The following is an 18,993-nucleotide window of genomic DNA, read 5'->3' as shown; positions in this document are numbered from 1 at the left end:
TAGCTTCAAATAATGGAATACAGTGGTGCCTCGCTTAACGATGTTAATTGGTTCCATAAAAAAATCGTTATGTGAAAACATCGTTAAGTGAAACACCATTTCCCATAGGAATGCATTGAAAACCGGTTAATCCGTTCCAATTGGAACAGATTAATGCTTGCAATCCTTAGCCCACCTCCTGAACCCTATGCAAACTTAATTTGGTGTTGTTCTGAGTCGTCATTAATTTTTGGTGATTTTTTCTCTCTCTCATTGAAAAGCATTGGACCGTCTGTCCAATGCTTTTCAATGAGAGAGAGAAAAAATCACCAAAAATTAACGAAGACTCAGAACAACACCAAATTAAGTTTGCATAGGGTTCAGGAGGTGGGCTAACGATTGCAAGCATTTAAAACAGGCTTCAAACAGTTTAAGACACTTTTACAGGAGCGAAAAGGGAGATCGGAAAGAGCTTTAAAAGGGAAACTGAGATCAAAGAGCCCTTTCCGATCTCCCTTTTCGCTCCTGTAAAAGTGTCTTAAACTGTTTGAAGCCTGTTTTAAATGCTTGCAATCGTTAGCCCACCTCCTGAAACCTATGCAAACTTAATTTGGTGTTGTTCTGAGTCTTCGTTAATTTTTGGTGATTTTTTGTTTTTCCCTCATTGAACTCTATTGAACTGTCCGTCCAATGCATTTCAATGAGAGAGAAAACAAAAAATCACCCAAAATTAACAACGACTCAGAACAACACCAAATTAAGTTTGCATAGGGTTCAGGAGGTGGGCTAACGATTGCAAGCATTTAAAACAGGTTCCAAACATTGTAAGACACTTAAAAATGAGCGAAAACGGAAGAGCTTCAAAAGCACTGAAGCCAGCTTCAGTGCTTTTGAAGTCCTTTCCGATGTCCGTTTTCGCTCATTTTTAAGTGTCTTACAATGTTTGGAACCTGTTTTAAATGCTTGCAATCGTTAGCCCACCTCCTGAACCCTATGCAACCTTAATTTGGTGTTGTTCTGAGTCGTCGTTAATTTTTGGTGATTTTTTTTATTCTCCATTGAAAGCCTTTGAACGGACCATTCAAAGGCTTTCAGTGGAGAATTTAAAAAATCACCAAAAATTAACGACGACTCAGAACAACACCAAATTAAGTTTGCATAGGGTTCAGGAGGTGGGCTAACGATTGCAAGCATTTAAAACAGGTTTCTAACAGTTTAAGACACTTTTACAGGAGCGAAAAAGGGACATCATTAAGTGAAATTCCCCCATAGAGAACATCGTTAAACAATGGGGGAAATTCCTCAAAGAAACCCATCGCTGTGTGAATTCATCGTTGTATGAAGCAATCGTTGTGCGAGGCACCACTGTAGCTTTAAAAAGCTAAACCATGTAAAGTTGATGATTAAGATGTTCATTCCAATATCTAATAAATGTTAAGCTGTTAGTTATGACTATTGTGTCTGCATGTCACTCTTATCCACTAGCTTTCTTGACTGAGTCAGCTAGGTAGGATACTTTGACTAAATTATTCAAGTAACTCAGTAGATTGTGTAATCAGAAAGTACAGATGAAGGCTAAATGTACAGTACCTGACACTATTTCCTCTCAGTCTCAGATATACAATTATTTATGTTTGTATTGGGAATAAAATGCTCTTACACATTGTTAATTTGCTTTCTCAGTTTGCACTTATTTCTAAAAGTATGAATTATGAGATTATAAAAATAATACAGGCACTAACATTTTTCCTCTTATATACTGTGAGAACAAAGCATTTTAGCTAATTGGTGTACATCCTTTTATAGGGGCTATTGTTTCTTTTGCCCCATTGGAAATTTCTGTCATAGAGTGAAATGATATTTGCTCATTTACTCACCTTGTGTAAATCTCATGCCATCTCCCCACTTTTTCTAAAGAGTCCCTGTAGCGAACACCCTGTGGGGTGAGTCAGAGTCTAGTCAGTTCAGGGAGAGCCAGAGACAAGAAAAAAGAGTTTGGGGGTTTGAGGCAGAGAGAGTGTTTACAAAGTGATTAGTCAGAATGAGACATGTATGAATTAAGATAGAAGAGGTTAAAGTAAAATACTGAAGCTTTGTGTAACTTTAAGAATTTGCTTAAGAACTATTCCTAAAATGACTTGTAATCAATAAACCTGTTTCTGTTTAAAAGTTCAGTACTGAATGGACTTAGTCTTTCATAGGAAATACAGGTTGATAAAGAGATCAGCTGGTGGCAGTGTGTTAAAGGGCGTCTTGGGATACCTTTGTGAGTTCTGTGTTTGGTGAAACAAACAGAGACCATGGGGTAAACGCCACAGTCCCCAATGCTCTGGGGGAGGGAAATCTTGAGGGAAGTAATAGGTTGCAGTGGTAGAATAAATTCCCAAATCTTATTCTTCCTTATTCAGGTGACAAAAGCTGGGTAAAAGAACCTTCAGTCAGTGGAAAGGTATCAATCTATGCAACGCAGAAAACTAATCCTCATCTCAAACATAACATAAAATATTAAATAAAACATTGAAAGTATTATGCAAGTAGCTTGCTTGGTAAGGTAATGCCATGTCTTCTAAATTTGCTGTGACTTAGGGCCGAAGGTGGGTAATTTGTCTATGTTGGAAGAAGGCAGACATGGCCACAACTGAGATCTGATTCTCCATTGAGAGGGATAGGTCCAGGAGCATACCCAGATTGTGAACCTGACCCTTCAGGGGGAGCGGTGACCCTATCCAGGCCGGTCAGGACCCCCGTGTAACAGCAAGATCTGTCAGGATTCAGATTCAGCCCATTAGCTCTCATCTATAGCATAATCGAAGCCAGGCAATTCTCCAGGACATCTACCCCTGCTGAAGATGAGGAAATAGAGTTGTGTGTCATCAGCATATTGATGACAGTGAGTCCCAAATGTCTGGATGACCTCTCCCTGCAGTCTCATACATATGTTGAATAGCAAAGAGAAGATGATCAACCCCTTTGGGACCCCAACTGTAGGATCAGTATGGATGAAACAGCACCCCAAGCTCATACTCCCCTGGCAGTGTTGTGTAACAGATCATCAAGCAAGGTGACCAAAACTGTCTCAGTCCCACGGTGTGGCCTGAACCCTGATTGAAATTAATCAAAACTGTTGGTGTCCTCCAAGAAAGCTTGCAACTGGTCTGCTACTAGCCTCTTGATCAGTTTCCCGATGAACAGTACATTGGCAATAGGACTAGAGTTATTTAAATCTTAATCTCCAAGTTTAAGAATACATGTTTCCTTCAGATAAGAGGATGCATATCCCTCCTGCAAGGAGACATTTATGATCTGAGTGACCCATTCAGCAGTCAACTCCTTGGCTGGTTTTAAAAGACAGGAGAAGCATAGGTCTGACCAGGAGGTAATGGTCTTAGAGGGTAGAAGTGCCTTGTCAGCATCATCAGGTGTCATAGGCTGAAATCGATCCAGCATAATGGGACAAGACAGGGTGTTGGACATCTCATTATGACTTATTGCCATACTAACAGAATCTAGGTCCCTACGGATGGTCTCAATCTTAGCATGGGAAGGGCTGTGAACTGTTCACTTGTAGTGACATCCGGTTGAGGCCAGAGATGGTATACAGCTCCTATGAGATCATGGGACACTCTATAGCATTCCACTTGGTGGTTAGCTGCCTCACTAATAAGCTTTTTTTGCAGATTGGATAGCATTGTAATATCTGCTGGATAGCTGGAATAGAGAAGGCATTTAGGTGTAGTCACCACTGAATACTGTTCAGCAACCTGAGGTTCAGTGCCACTGTCAACCAGCTCAACCAGAAACCCGCCCAAGGCATCTCGGAATCCAGTCGGATCCAATAGCCCCTGTGGGTAGACCATCCTATTAGAACCCATCTCCCTGCAAGGTAAAGGTAAAGGTTCCCCTTGACCATTTTTGTCCAGTCGTGTCCGACTCTAGGGGGCGGCGCTCATCCCGCTCTTCAAGCCATAGAGCCAGTGTTTTGTCCGAAGACAATGCAAAGAGGGGGCCAAATTTTTGCAGGTAGTGGTTGTGGGTTTTTTGGGCTCTTTGGCCATGTTCTGAAGGTTGTTCTTCCCTATCTCCTGAAAAAAAGACAAAAGCTGTTTCCCACAGCTATAAATACTCAGCTATCCAACAAACACCAACAGAGCATGGACAGAGTTCCTACTACAGTCCTCTGAAGATGCTAGCCACAGAGACTGGCGAAAGGTCAGGAAGGACAACTTCAGAACATGGCCAAAGAGCCTGAAAAACCCACAACCACCATTAGATCCCGACTGTGAAAGACTTCGTGAATATTTTGCAGTTAGTGATTTGACCATGACAGGGCAGAAAGTAGTAGTAATAATAATAATAATAATAATAATAATAATAATAATAATAATAATAATAATAATAATAATAATAATAATAATAATAATAATAATAATAATAATAATAATAATAATAAATGTTTATTACGGTCATTGACCAGCAAAAGTAAGATAAATTTTTTAAATTAGGAGACATAAAAACAATATAAAAGCATTAAAAACACTAAAAACACCAAAGCACTAAAAACATCTATATACATATATACATCTTACTAGATATCTCCTACCTCCTTATCATAGGCCTTATCTATGGGCTATTACAGCTTGCATAGAATGCCAAATTTGTTATTTTAAAGCTCATATAGCCCGTGTGATCATTAATTGGTGTGCACCAATTTACAAATTCTATAGCTGCGCTTTAGGTGGAACCTTTCCTTCACAGATTTTTATTGCAGCAGCACAGAATTTAGCAACTTTTGTCAGCATATCTGAATTAAGCCCAATATATCTGCCAGGGCATCGCCCTGTCAGCAAAAGCTGTGTGTAGTGTGCCTCTGATCGTCCAGGAAATGCCCTTATGTAAGGGTCAACATGGACTTCTCGAATGTCAGAATAAAAAGCACAGTGAAGTAACACATGGGAGATAGATTCAATCTCACCAGAGTTACAGGGGCATAAACGCTGAGTGTAAGGGGTGTTGTTATACTTCCCATCCTGGACTGCTGACGGAAGTGCATTGAAGCGGGCCAAAGTAAGTGCTTTGAGTTGTTTAGGTGTTAAGGGTAAGTAGAGATATTTTGCCGGTTTGGGTGGAAGCAGTGTGTTGTCAAGTATAAACGTATTTCTGATAGTACCAAGGTCCTGCTGCCTTTCTGTCTCAATAATACGCTGCCTAAGATTACTCTTGGCCTTAACGTATCCCATTTGTTGGATACTTTCTACCGAATAGCCATATCTGTTGATTTTATGGTATATTGCTCTCTTCCAAGGTGACTGATAATTATCCTGTAATACCAGTGAAGTCAGTCCAGTTGGCTGAAAGGTTAGTTTTAGCCAAAAGTTAAAAATAGCTAGCCAAGCTCTGGCTTCAACCTTCAGGTAGCCCACTTCAAGCCTGAGGGCTGCATTGGCTACCCCTCTTGGTACTTGTAATATAGCTCTCACAAATTTAGATTGAACTACTTCTAGCTGGATAAACGAAGAATAGGGGCCCAATTGTGCTCCATACAAAAGCTGACTAAGGGATTTGGCAGAAGGTATTTACCTAGTCATTCTCAGATCTTCATCACTTTGGCCAGCCAGGAATAGAGATGGGAGTATTCGTATACAAATACCCCCACACAGCTGGGCATAATCCATTCAAACGTCTGCCGCTGGCTCCGTTCTCCCTTTCAATCGCTCCAGAGTCAGAACTCCCGGTCAGCTAGCCGCTCCTGGCAGAAGGAGGAAAGACAAGTCTCCTGGCAAGGCTGATGAGTGGATAGCTGACTTGGAGCTCCAGAGCAATTGGAAGGGAGAGCGGTGGCAGACACGTGAGTGGATGATGGTCTGGCGCCAGACCCTCATTATGTCCAGCTGTGCGGGGGTATTCATATACAAATACCCCTATCTCTAGCCAGGAATATCAGCTTGAGTGTATGGCCTGCCACATGTGTGGGACCACTCATCTGTTGAGACAGCTCCATGGATGTCATGAAGTCTAAGGCTGGACTGGTAACTAATGTCCTTGCATATGTTGAAGTCCCTCAGGAGTACAAACCTGGAGGACCGCAACAGTGCAGTAAAGACAAAGTTGGTCAGCCTTAGTAAAGATAGCGCTGGGTTGCATGAAGACTGCCGGGAGATGTAAAATATACCATAGTTGAAAAAGGTCCATAGGTGTGTTTGCTGAGTAGGAGAAAGAATAGTAGTGACAGTCAGTAAGTCCAGAAGATAGTACAGCCTTGTAAGAACTCGCCAGGTCCAGCATCTCACATATACATCCATCAAGTGTATAGACATGATAAGCTATTTCTGGATTTAGCTCATTGTGCCGTGAAATCAGAGAAAGGAGTACTGTCTTTTGAATTCTTGCATTAATTTTGTTTGCTGGTGAATGAAGAGATCCTATTTTGATTGCAGGTTGCATGAAAAGCCACCCAACTCACACACACTGAGATTAAGTTTAAGCAGTGAGGACTCGAAGCAAGGAATTCATTAAGTTTAAGCAATGAGAACACTGCAGCTAATATCATTTCCCTTGTGCTGGCATAATTTGTGCGAGAAGATTTTGGCCAAAATATTTGAAATGTGAGTGAATGGCTCGCATTTCAGTAATAAATTAAAAATGTATATTTACTTCTGTATCTTTTAGTCCATTTCAGTGTTCAGAGGAAGAACTTGGTCCTTTTTTGGGGGGAATTAATTGCTGCCTTTTATTCTATTGTAGAATGTGCCCACCTGCTTTTGGCCCACAATGCTCCTGTGAAAGTGAAAAATGCTCAGGGATGGAGTCCTCTTGCAGAAGCCATCAGCTATGGAGATAGACAAATGAGTAAGAAACTATCACTGTGGTGTGTGGTATAAGAACAGGAAGTGGGTTTAGCCCAATATCAACTACCAGCTGCAAATCCTGAAGAAAATGTTTGGAATTAAAATCATATAAAATTATATAAAATTCACTTGGTGAACGTTTCTTAAGTACTGATCAGGAGTATTGGAATGAAGCTGGATGCATCCTTTAATGATAGTCCAGGGATGTATTACAGGGGCTTCTGCTGCCCAGAGTGGTTAACTGGCACTAACAGTAACTACAAATAAATTTATTTTATTTTATTTTATTTTATTTATTTTATTGGATTTCTACCCCGCCCATCTAGACCAAAGGTCTACTCTGGGCAGCAAATCAGAGTAATATGTAAATATGTCAGTCAGATCTGTGGCTTATGGAAGTGCAATTCTTTTATGACTGACGGAATATTGTTTTGTTAATATCTGACAGTATATTTAATTTTATTCAGTCCAAATTATGGCAGGAGCCTGATTAAGTTACAGGTCAAACCTAATTAATATCCAGCATTCATAGAATTACTGATTTGTAGAGTTCATCCTAGGGCACTTAAATATTTAATTTTATGAAATTTGGATAAAATATATAATCTTGTTACACTATAAAATTAGAGATGTGTAGATATGTATTTATGTTCATTCATTCATAGTTTTCCGTTTATATTACTGACCAAGTCATACAGTTGGAACTAATATTAAAGCTGATAGGTGTCCAATAATAAAAACAATAAAAAGAGAATTTTTGACATTATTATGACATGTTTGGGCTTATAGTATATATTTTTTAGTTACAGCGCTGCTAAGGAAACTGAAACAACAGTCCAGGGAAAGTGTTGAAGAGAAGCGACCTCGGTTGTTAAAAGCCCTGAAAGAGGTATTTTTGTAAGAGTACCTTTTAAGAATGTTCTTTGGGTTTCCTGTCAATGGTTTGTGAAGTGATGTTGTCATCCAGTCCATTTTCCTTTGAATGGCTGGCCCATGGACGATTGGGTCACAGTTGATCAGCAGGAGGGATTTTTGGAATGTTATTATGGCAGATGGATTTTAAATTGCCTATTCTTGCTGTAAAATGTTAGTGCTACTTTTTTAATGGTTTGTAACTGATATGTTCAAAATTTCCACTGTGATTATTTTATATAGCTATTTGCTGAATTAGAACAGGAAGAGAGGGTGATTTGCATTCTCTTTAATATGGTTTATGGCGTTTTCTTTTTCTGCTGGATTATTCCAGAGTCAGTAAACCACTGGGTTTGCATGCTTATGTATACAGTCAACCCTCAACTTACGAACTTAATCCGTTCCGGAAGGATGTTCGTAAGTCGAAAAGTTCATAAGTTGAATCAGCATTTCCCATAGGAATGCACTGAAAACCAATTAATCCGTTCCAGCTGTTTTTGGTACTTAGGTGTAGGGGTAGTTTGTAAGTCAAAGCATTAGTTCCCGTAGGAACTAATGCAAAGCCAGTTAATTCGTTCCTACCACTAGGGGCAGCATTTTTCTTTTTTTTCCTTTTAACCTAAGATGATTTAGGTTTTAAAAAAAGGAAAGAAAAGAGGGAGGGAAGGAGGGAACAGACACCTTTTCAATAGAACACCTTAAAAAGCATCTTTACAATCAAGCCAAGACAAGCACCTTTTGGGAAAAAGGGGGCAGCAAAGGAGGGAGGGAACACCTTTTAAACCAAGCACCTTTCAGACAACAGAACACCTGTTCTGCTTCGTCTGCAAGACCCATCAGAGCACAGAAACATACCTCCCCACAGCATGGCACAGAACCCAGCAACCATTCCTCCAGTACAAAAATGCCTGCCTTCCTGAACAAACACCACATCCACTCAAAGAATATTTTCTGAGTTTAAAAGACTCTGGATCTACATTTTAACCACATACAGAGACATTTCAAAACACTGCAAGACATCCCCCCACCTAGCCCAACCCCCTCAGGAAGCTGCAAAAAACCATGTACAGTACATACAGTAAAGTAAAAGCATACAGGCAGTCTGTCTACTTAAAAAAAGAATGTCAAAAATAAAAAAAAAATTAAAAGCCAAAAAAAATAAAAATACACTCCGTACAGCACTGTACCAGGCAGTACCAGGCAGTCTCCCAATCCACTCTCTAAACGCTGGGAAGAGTGAGGGAGCAGACAGGCACCCTCTTTGCTGGCCATTTAGTTAACTGAAAATTCAAATTTCGCACTTTCCCCATCTCCTACACTTGGTAACTCGAAGCAAAGTTCGTAAGTCGAGGCAATATTTTTCTATCAGAGCGGTTCGTAAATCGAAATATTCGTAACTAGGGCCGTTCGTAAGTTGAGGGTTGACTGTAATTCAGTTCTTTCTGTACAGCAGGGTTTCCTTGGGATGGTAATATGGATCTAAAAGTCTGACTGTTCTGGTACATTGCTACAGTTAAGAAGCATGAACTGTTGCCGTCTGTGACTAATAGCAATATGTGATCTGTGTGATCTTTTCCTTGTTGGAAAAATGGTAAAATGTAAAAAGAGATGAGGAACACAAGATCAGCAAAAATTATAAAATGTCATTGAAATATCAAAGATCAAAAAAAGTTGTTCACTAGCACCACTGTGTATATTGCTATATATCTTTGATTGATTATGTCATTTAGGAATGGACATTCAGCACAGACACATGTTTAAAGGAGCAATGATGTCTGGAATCCTGTTTTGTCTTTGTGTAATGTAAAGCCGTGCATGTGTAAATTGGCTGGGCCTTATGCCTAGGCAACAAAGATTGCAGAATTTGATTGCACAATTGGTTTTGTAATTCCTTGTGCAACTAATTGTGTAGTGCGCCTGTGGAAGTGCTTTGTGAATAGCACTTCTGCCTTGCAGCGTTTAGAGCTACACCTTGTGTGGCATCTTGTTACACAAGCATAGGTGCTCAATAAGATTTCAGCTGATGTCTTTGGTGAACTTGCATAATAGTTGAAAAGGCGTTTATCATGGTTGTCTTTTGTGATAAGCAGGTCAGTTAGATATGCAAACTGAAGGGACAGATTCCTTTACTTACTAAAGACCTTGTGATCCACGTGGCCCCTGCTTGTTTCGCCCAACACAGAGCTCATGCAAATACCTCAACAAGTCCTTTACCTCGCTGCCACCAGTTGATCTCTGTCAACACCCTTTAATTAGAAAGATTGAGGTCCAAGTTGAGTATAAAGTTGAACAACACAAGTTTATTGATTACAGTTCGCTTAATCAGGTTCTTCACAGACTTTAATGTATTCATTAGATTAGTAATAACTTGTTTCACTCTTAACTCTCTTATTTCTCTATAAGTTCCACACTCTTAACTCCTAACTCTTCTACCTTCTCTAACTACCACAGATTAACTTTTACTCCAGACTCTCATTTCTGACTCTCTCTTTCGTATCTGCCCCCTGTCTGACTCCTCCTTCTCTAGCCAAGCCTCATGTAGCTGCTGACTCCACTTCTCCAGCCCTCTCATAGGTTCATGCAAATTAGCTTATGAATATGAGTAACATGAGTGATGTAGACCAGTGGTCCCCAACCTTGGGCCTCCAGTTGTTCTTGGACTACAGCTCCCAGAAGCCTTCACCACCACCTTTGCTGGTCAGGATTTCTGGGAGTTGAAGTCCAAGAACCTCTGGAGGCCCAAGTTTGGGAATCAATGATGTAGACAATCGCCACAGACCTCAAGTAATGAAAAAGAACAGGGATAGAATTTTCAGATTTTCTTGGCTATAAATACCATCATTCTCTATTTTGAGAGCTTTATCTATTTTATAGACACCTTACAAATACCTAAATGTGAGACACCTGAAAGACAGGCCTAAATTGGTGGAGTTTGAGACTTAGTTAAGTGTAGCTCTACCCAAGCTTCCTTCTACACAAGCTAGCACTGGGGCAGGAACATGAATTCTAAATGGAGAATTGTGATTCTTTGAGTATAGAAAATCCAAAAATCTCATCCCTAGAAAAGAACATGATCATAGGAAATACTGTTAAGATCCCCCCCACCCCCCAGTAATTTAACGTTGAATGTGTGTTAAGCCAGGGGAAGAGTTTAGAATGTAGTGAATCAAATCCTATTAAACATTTCTGAAATGTCTCCTTCATTCTGAATTTGCAGTCTTATTTATAATGTTGTAATGCAGTGGTTCCCATGGGTCCCCAGATGTTCTTGGATTACAATTCTCAGAATTCTTGGGCAGGACAGCTAGTGGCAAAGGCTTCTGGGAATTTTAGTCCAAGAACAAATGGAGATCCAAGTTTGGGAACCATTTTTCTAGTGTAATTGCCATTGAAGGTTGCTTTTTCTCTTGCCTTGGATAAAGTGTTTTTGACAAATGTCATTGCTATTTTGGTACTGAAGTAGAAGTGTATGAATCAAATCTGTATAAAAGAGGCTCTAAAGCCTCATTGTTGCGATTTCTAAAATTTCATGTTCTGGTGAAATTTGTTAATTCTTGTTACTAAAATACTGTATGCTGTAAATGTACATATAACATATGCTTTCAGAATAATGTATTGCTGGAAAAGGCAGTAAAGATGGGGAAACCTGAAGGCAGCAGGAACAGTGGAAGGCCAAATTGAAGATGAAGCGGCAAGCTCAGAAACCTAGCATGTTGGAAAAAGGAGATGGGGAATCATTTCCTGCTTTGCTAAGGTCTTCCAAAATGAGGATAGTTTTTTCTTCTTATGGTGATGTTTGTCATTATATGCCATCAAGTCACTTCTAACCTATGGCGACCTTATGAATTAGTGACCTCCAAGAGCTCCTCTTCTGCTCTTGCAAACTCAAGATCATGGCTTCCTTTAATGAGTCTATATATCTCTTACTTGGTCTTCCTTTGTTCCTGTTCACCTTCAACTTTTCCAAGCGTTGTTGTCTTTTCCAGTGCATCTTGTCTTCTTATGATGAGCCCAAAGTATGACAGTCTCAGTTTAGTTATTTGTGCTTTTCGAGAGAGTTCGGGCTTACATTTGATCTAAAACGTATGTATTTGGTCTTTCTGGCAATCCATGGTATCAGTAAAGCTCTCCTCCAATACCACATTTCAAATTAATCAATTTTTTCCTGTCAACTTTCTTCACTGTCCAGATTTCACCTGTATATATTAATTGGAAATATCATAGTGCAGACAGTTTCTGCCTTTGTCTCCAGCCTCACATCCTTGCTCTTGAGGATCTTTCATATTTTCTTCATAGCTTCTTGCTATGAGAAACTCCCCAACCCACCCTGAAATTGATTCATATGAAATGTAGTGTTGGAGGAGAGGCTAGTAAAAAAAAAATCTGCAGACTCATAATCACTGTTGGCTTAATGACAAGGCTGACATAATTACAGCTGGGTTATTTCCCAATTTGGTTTTCCCCTTCTTCTTACAGTGGGGGAGGGATTTTTAAAGGTATGCAGATTTCATTTTAGTGTTGTACACTGTGTGCAAGTTTTGTGTGTCCAAGATGAGTTATATGTATCTGTGTTTTGAAAAACCTGAGTTGTGTTAATTGTTAACATTTTCCAGATATAACATTCATTTCTTCCTCTTAATTCAGCTAGGTGACTTCTATCTTGAACTTCACTGGGATTTTCAAAGTTGGGGTAAGTATTATGACATCTTAAAGAGACTGATAGCATTTCAGCAATTTGACACAGTCGTGCTTAGACTTGACTGGCTATATCTGATTTGATGTATAAAATCTATATATCGTTGTTACAAAATATATGCTCTGTTTTTAAAGTCTTTGTTCTTAAAGGTATTGTGCACATTATGAATTAAAGCAGTGCAGATGATGCTGTCAAGTAAAAGCAGTATCTCACCAGGTCTGTTCTGATCTCAGTCTGGTGTCAATCCTTAAAGCATAAAGATTCACAAAGTAGGGAGCTCTGTGCATTTCCCTGAGGCATAGAAGTTCCTTTTTATTTGAATCCCCTTTGAGTTCCTTTTTACCTTTTCAGTGCTAATGATAGTTACCATTTTGTGTACACTTGAATAAATCTTTCCCATGATTTTGAAACTCCTTCTAGGCATGGTTTTAATCTGCATCTTGCATTCAACTCAGTGAACGTGAATAGTTTGTGTGTGCTGAAAAGTGCAGGGAGAGCAGTTGGGACAGGTAGGGAGGGAACATATGAGCCTCAGGATACTCCTAGACTCTTAATCACAGTTCAAGGTTTGGCAGACATTGTGGTTGTTCTCTTATGTAGTCAGAATATAACATATTAATGCATTGAGGGGTAGAGTTCCACATGCATGCAGGGATGAACTCATGTGAGAGAGGCGGAGCCCTGCCCGTGGTTTTTGAATTATTTGATGTACTGTATGCACATCTTCCTTTATTGTAGAATGTTATATTATAAGAAAACTAACAGCCTGTCATATTTGTTAAATACAGTGCCTTTACTTTCCCGAATCCTGCCTTCTGATGCATGTAAAATATACAAACAAGGTATAAATATCAGGTAAGAATAATTTTCAGTTTTGGGTTATACTAAAGTTGATAAATAATTACAGTGGAACCTCTACTTATGATCTTAATCCGTCCCAGAAAATGTTCGTTAGTTAAAATGTGTGTAAGTAGAAGCAAAATTTCCCATAGGAATGCATTGAAAACTGATTAATCCACCCCAGCTGTTTTTTGTTCTTATGTAGAGGTGCCATTCTTAAGTCGAAGCAAAGGCAGTTAATCTGTCCTCTACCACTAGGGGGAGAATTTTTCTTCTTTTGACCTAAGATGAACTTAGGTAAAAAAAAGGGCAAGAAAGGCAGGAGAGGGTGAGGGAACATCTTCTAAACAGAGCATCTTTAAAAACAAGCACCTGCAAAGCCAAGCCAAGCCAAGCACCTTTTAGTTAAAAAGGGGGCAGGAAAGGAGGGAGGGAGGGAGGGAACAATGGGGAAAGAGGAAAGAAAGTCTTCACTGGGGTACACAGTCCCCTCAGACAAAGCTTTGTGCTTTTAAGCACAAAAAGAGAGAAGACAAAGAGAAGACAAGGGGGGGGAGAGTTTGGAGGCTAAAACACATTTTAAACCAAAACAAGCAACTTTAAACCCCACCCACCAACACCTTATAAAACAAAAGCGAGGTCACTTAGCTTTCAGTGTCTTCTGGAGGACATCATGGTGACTTCTGGCTGGAGGATGGTGAGACGGTCATCACTGCGAGGTAGAGGTCCCCTCCTCTGAGTCTTCTTCTCCAGGGGTTTCCTCTTGCTGTCTCTTGGCTGCAGGCTCCATCTGGGTGAAAAATCTGTCCAATTTTGTCTGTTTCATCTTGCAGATGGATTTTATCTCCTTGCTGCTAACATGTGGTGCCTCTTCCTCAGTGGAAAGTTCCTTCACAAAAGCCTTGTGACTCCTTTTGCCACATCAATGTGTTTCAAGACATCTTCTTTAATATGGTGCCGATGATTGACTTTGCCCTCTTGTATTCAGCAGCCAGTTCTGTCACAGACATGCCAGTTTCATGCTTTTTGCTGGTGTCCTTTTTTGTTTCAATGGAGATGATATTTTTTTTTTTTTGCCTTTGCTCTGTTCTGTCTTTGGAGCAATGACTGTGTACGGTTCAGCATACCACAGTACACAAACCCTAGAAGGCACAGACTCCAGCAACCATTATTCAAGCCCCTTATCACAAAAAAGACCATGGGGGGGGGGGAGAGACTTGAGTCTAAACTCCATTTTAAAGCCTGCTTGCACCAACAGTCAGCAACCATTATTCCAGCACAGAACTCATCTCAAAAAGAGAGCATAGAGGGGGGGGAGACCTGAATCTAAACTCCATTTTAAAGCCTTCTTGCACCAACAGTCAGCAACCATTATTCCAGCACAGAACTTCTCATCACAAAAAGAGAGGGGCGGGGAGACTTGAGTCTAAATTCCATTTTAAAGCCTGCCTGTCTGGCTGCCTGCATCTACAACCACCACAGCCGCTCACAGAATATTTTCTGATTTTAAAATTGACTTTAGAGCCACATTTTAACCACACACATTTTAAAACTATAATCTACAGTGCAAGACCGATCAGAGCACAGAAACATAACCCCCCACGTAGCCCTAGCCCCCCACCAAGCTGCAAAAAACCTGTACAGTACAGTAAATACAGTGTACTCACCCAAAACAGGCAGCTTTCTGTTTTAAAAACAAAAGTCAAAAATCCAAAAATAAAAAGCCAAAAAAAAAAAAACAGTCTGTACAGCACAGTACCATGCAGTACTGTATAGTACCAGGCAATAACGCAGTACCAGGTTGTCTGAAGACTCTCTCCCTATCCACTCTCTAACTGCTTGAACGAACGAGGTAGCAGACAAACACCCTCTTCGCTGGCCATCGGTTAACTGAAAGTTCAAATTTCACGCTTTCCCCGCCTCCACTGCAGGTTTTTTTTTGTTCGTATGTAGAAGCTCCGTTTGCAAATAGAAGCAAAATTTTGTGAATGGAGCTGTTCATAAGTTGAAATGTTCGTAGGTAGGGATGTTTGTAAGTAGAGGTTCCAATGTATAACATTTTAGACTTAATCCTCAGTTTTGCTTCTGATCTATCTTTAGTCATATTTCATAACCTGACCATTTCAAATGCTGTTGGGCATAGGTGAGAAGGGCAAGAGTTTCTGAGAGAGAGGCAAAGGGGGCGGTACACAGCACATTCAGTGGGGTTTTTGATTTGTGTTTTTTTTTATAGTCTTCCTAAATGATTCAGAAAGCTGCTCCTGGAGGGTGCGGGTGCTTCAGACTGGCATTCAGTGCAACTTACGGTTGATGAATCAGAAAGGAAAATTGATGTGTGCTCATGCATTTGTGCACACACTTATCCAAACATAGCTATGTGTTGAAATATGCTTGTAGGCCTTTTTTGAGCCTTGCCTTTGAGAATTATATTAACGTAATTAGATACAGATTCTAGAAGCAATGAGATACATGGAGCTATGCATGTTCTTTGCCACTTAGTCCCACATGCACAACTAAGTGTGATGTGACCCTTAGTTGATTGTAGAAATACCTTTTGTTGGCATAAGAACTCTCATATTCTCCACTGCTTAAATTATTCATTAGATTTATCCTGTAAAGTGGCTTACTCTAAACCATTTAATGTGAGTTTGAGTGCATTTGGCTTTTCAAAGCTAGAGCTTTCTTGGGGACCATGCTTAGTTCATTTTCCTGCATAGTTGAATCTTAAAGGAATTGTCTAAATTCAGAAGAAAGTCCATATGCGTGTGTGTGCTTTTACACACACACACACACACACACACACACACACACACACACACACACACACACACACACACACACACACACACACACACAGAGAGAGATTGTTTTCAACAGAAAAATTAGAAGTAGGTCAGTGACAATGTACCTAGGTTAGGAAGCACATACGTTCTTTTAGACAGCTGATAATAAAACTACCATTAAAAACTGTTTGGAGTTTTCTGAATGTTTGGCTGCCTATTCAGTATTTTAAACAACTCAAGATTTTTAACTTTAAACAATGCAAAGTCCTTTTGCATTTCTGTTGAAATAAAGATCTTGTTTCTGGTTTCTATCAAATGAGATAACATCTCTCCCCTCCCAAGATTTAGATTTAAGGAAGGTATTCTCTGTAAGGGTGTAGCTACACAATGGGAAAGATGCAAATGGAAGTTGCACCCAGAAAATTGAGTTTCCCCATGCAAATTTGCTTTGGCCAGCCACATAGGAGTCAGCAGAAAGAGAGGCTCAAAAGCCGTGTTTGCAGCTTGTTAAGGTGGCAGTCCTGATTTGCCGAAGGCATGATTAGAACAGAGCTTCCTGAACAAGCTGGAAAGAAGTGCTTATTTTTCTTGTTTTCTGTTAACTACTTGCTCTTTTTTTCTTTTGATCTCAGCTTATGCCAGTCTCTGTTTGCTACCAAAAGTGTAGAAACCTCAGGGACAGAGGAAAAACATTTCCAAGTGGGGAAAATTTTGGGGTGATTTGCATTGACTTTTACACTGTATAGCAAACAGAAAATAATATGACTCAGTCCATTTCAATCCTGGAGCATTTCATGTTTTATTTGCCAATTTAATCTTCTCCTTGTATTGGGAGAATATCTGAACCATCTGAAGTGTTAAAATGTTTCCACAGGCTTGACACAACACTTATAGATTTTACTGACATGAAGTGCCAACGAGGGGACTTGAGCTTCATTTTCAATGGTGATGCTGCACCCTCTGAATCCTTTGTAGTTTTAGACAATGAACAAAAAGTTTACCAACGAATACATCATGAGGTAGGCCACAGTATTTTTTTAAGTATTTCAAAGTATTACAGAATGTTTTAAACAAAATGTTTTAGAATGCACGCTTAATGTTTTTACCCAAATGATTGCAGTACCTTGTGGTCTATTTTATTTGTTTGTTTGTTTGTTTGTTGATTGATTGATTGATTGATTGATTGATTGATTGGAAATGTGCTTTTCTATTTGTAAGCAGCAAGCCTACAATCTTTAATATTTTTATTTAGGTGTGTATGAAGTTCAGCTATAAATCTAGTACAGGTTTTTCACATCTTAACAGAATTGTCATATCTTAAGGGAATGGCTTTACAAGATAATTACTTGACAGCTCATTGCAAACTGCTGAATATGTTAAGCTTCTGGATTCATAGTACCCTTCTAACATGCCTTTCTGTATAGCAATATCATTTAATTTCACTTGACAGTAATACAAGGTACATCTAGGTCAGCCTTTTTAATATCTGGGACTGCACTTCTGTCAGCTCCAGCTACTGAGGAGGTAATTGAAGTCCAAAATAATTGGGGCATGGGGGGCGGAGATTCCAGGCACGGAAACACTGATCTAGAGTCTGAGTAGAACAGAGGACAAAAAGAGAGGGATATCATAGTTCTCTTCCAGTAGAAAGAAGCCAGATTGAAAGTGCAGTTAGTCAAGAGCCTAGGAATTCGGCTTAATTTCCCAGTAATGCACTTTATATCAACAGAAGACAAGATGCTTAAGGAAGTTAGTTGATTATTGGAAGGCTTATAGTTATTTGAAGTGAGAGTCAATGCGATAGAACACTTCTATTTAAGTATATCTGTGTGTCCGTGTTTGTGTTAAACCATGGAACTCTGTGCTTTCTTTCAAAGGAATCTGAAATGGAAACAGAGGAAGAAGTTGACATTTTAATGAGTAGTGATATTTATTCAGCAACATTATCAACCAAATCAATTACCTTCACACGTGCCCAGACAGGATGGCTTTTCAGAGAAGATAAAACAGTAAGTCTGTTTTTATTTGAGATATGATAGGGAGTGAAAGTGGGATGTAGATTAGATTCCTGGTCATGAAGCCATTCATCTGCTGGATGATGTCCTTCATCATGGCTTTGATGGACACAGTGGGGGAAGGCTCATCCGCAAAGTGTCCTGCAGCTGGCAGTTGAGGAGGCTTCTCCCTCCCTCTTCCTGACTTTGGGAGACAAGAAAGACAGAGATTTGTAAAGCCACTTACCCTTGATCTCCCAAGTGCTGGCTACATGAACTCTCTAGCAGTTGGCACTTTGTCACACTTGTTGGCTAGTGCTTCTGGAGAACTCCTGCTGTCATATCCCATTTCTGATGGGAGGTAGTAATAGGGACTCCCTTCTCTTAAGAAGGGAGCAGGATATTAAAGTAGGGAGGGAAGTTTGGGGAGGGTCCCAGGCTAGTAGGGGACCTCCTTTGGGGCTAGATTCTGATACTTTGGGGGGTTGAAATTCCTCTGTCTTCCTTTAAGATACCCATTAATTCAGTGCTACCATATCCCAGAAAGACTGCACTAAAGAAAGCAGATTTAATTAGACTGTCATGCTTCCAGTCCCCAGTCCAGACTGAAGGGAAGGAGGCTGTTGAGGGGCAGAACTGTAGCCAGAAAGCTGCTCCTAGTTATACTTGTGGAAATGGGAGCGATTGAGGGAAGGAATATAATAGGTAGACAATGGTTTAAATCCAGAAGAACCATATATACTCAAGTACTGTATAAGCTGACCCGAATATAAGCTGAGGCACCCAATTTCACCACAAAAACTGGGAAAACTTACTAACTTGAGTATAAGCCGAGGGTGGAAAATGCAGCAGCTACTGGTAAATTTCAAAAATAAAAATAGATACCGATAAAATTACATTAATTGAGGCATCAGTAGGTTAAATATTTTTGAAGATACTGCCCT

At 39.8% G+C, this 18,993-nt stretch overlaps 1 protein-coding gene across 1 annotated transcript in view; it reads left to right on the top strand.

Annotated features, from left to right (window-relative positions):
- ANKRD13C (ankyrin repeat domain 13C) overlaps positions 1-18,993 on the top strand; it is a 53,908-nt gene that overhangs the window by 13,018 nt on the left and 21,897 nt on the right. The window contains exons 3-8 of the mRNA XM_020795245.3: positions 6,721-6,825; positions 7,628-7,713; positions 12,381-12,426; positions 13,221-13,287; positions 16,930-17,074; positions 17,933-18,064. Coding sequence (XP_020650904.2) covers positions 6,721-6,825; positions 7,628-7,713; positions 12,381-12,426; positions 13,221-13,287; positions 16,930-17,074; positions 17,933-18,064 — 581 coding nt within the window. The remainder of the gene's footprint in view (positions 1-6,720; positions 6,826-7,627; positions 7,714-12,380; positions 12,427-13,220; positions 13,288-16,929; positions 17,075-17,932; positions 18,065-18,993) is intronic.

Source organism: Pogona vitticeps, chromosome 4, assembly GCF_051106095.1.
Source record: "Pogona vitticeps strain Pit_001003342236 chromosome 4, PviZW2.1, whole genome shotgun sequence".
Lineage (NCBI taxonomy): Eukaryota > Metazoa > Chordata > Lepidosauria > Squamata > Agamidae > Pogona > Pogona vitticeps.
The sequence above is the reverse complement of the archived record's forward strand: the minus strand, read 5'-3'. Positions and strand labels throughout refer to the sequence as shown.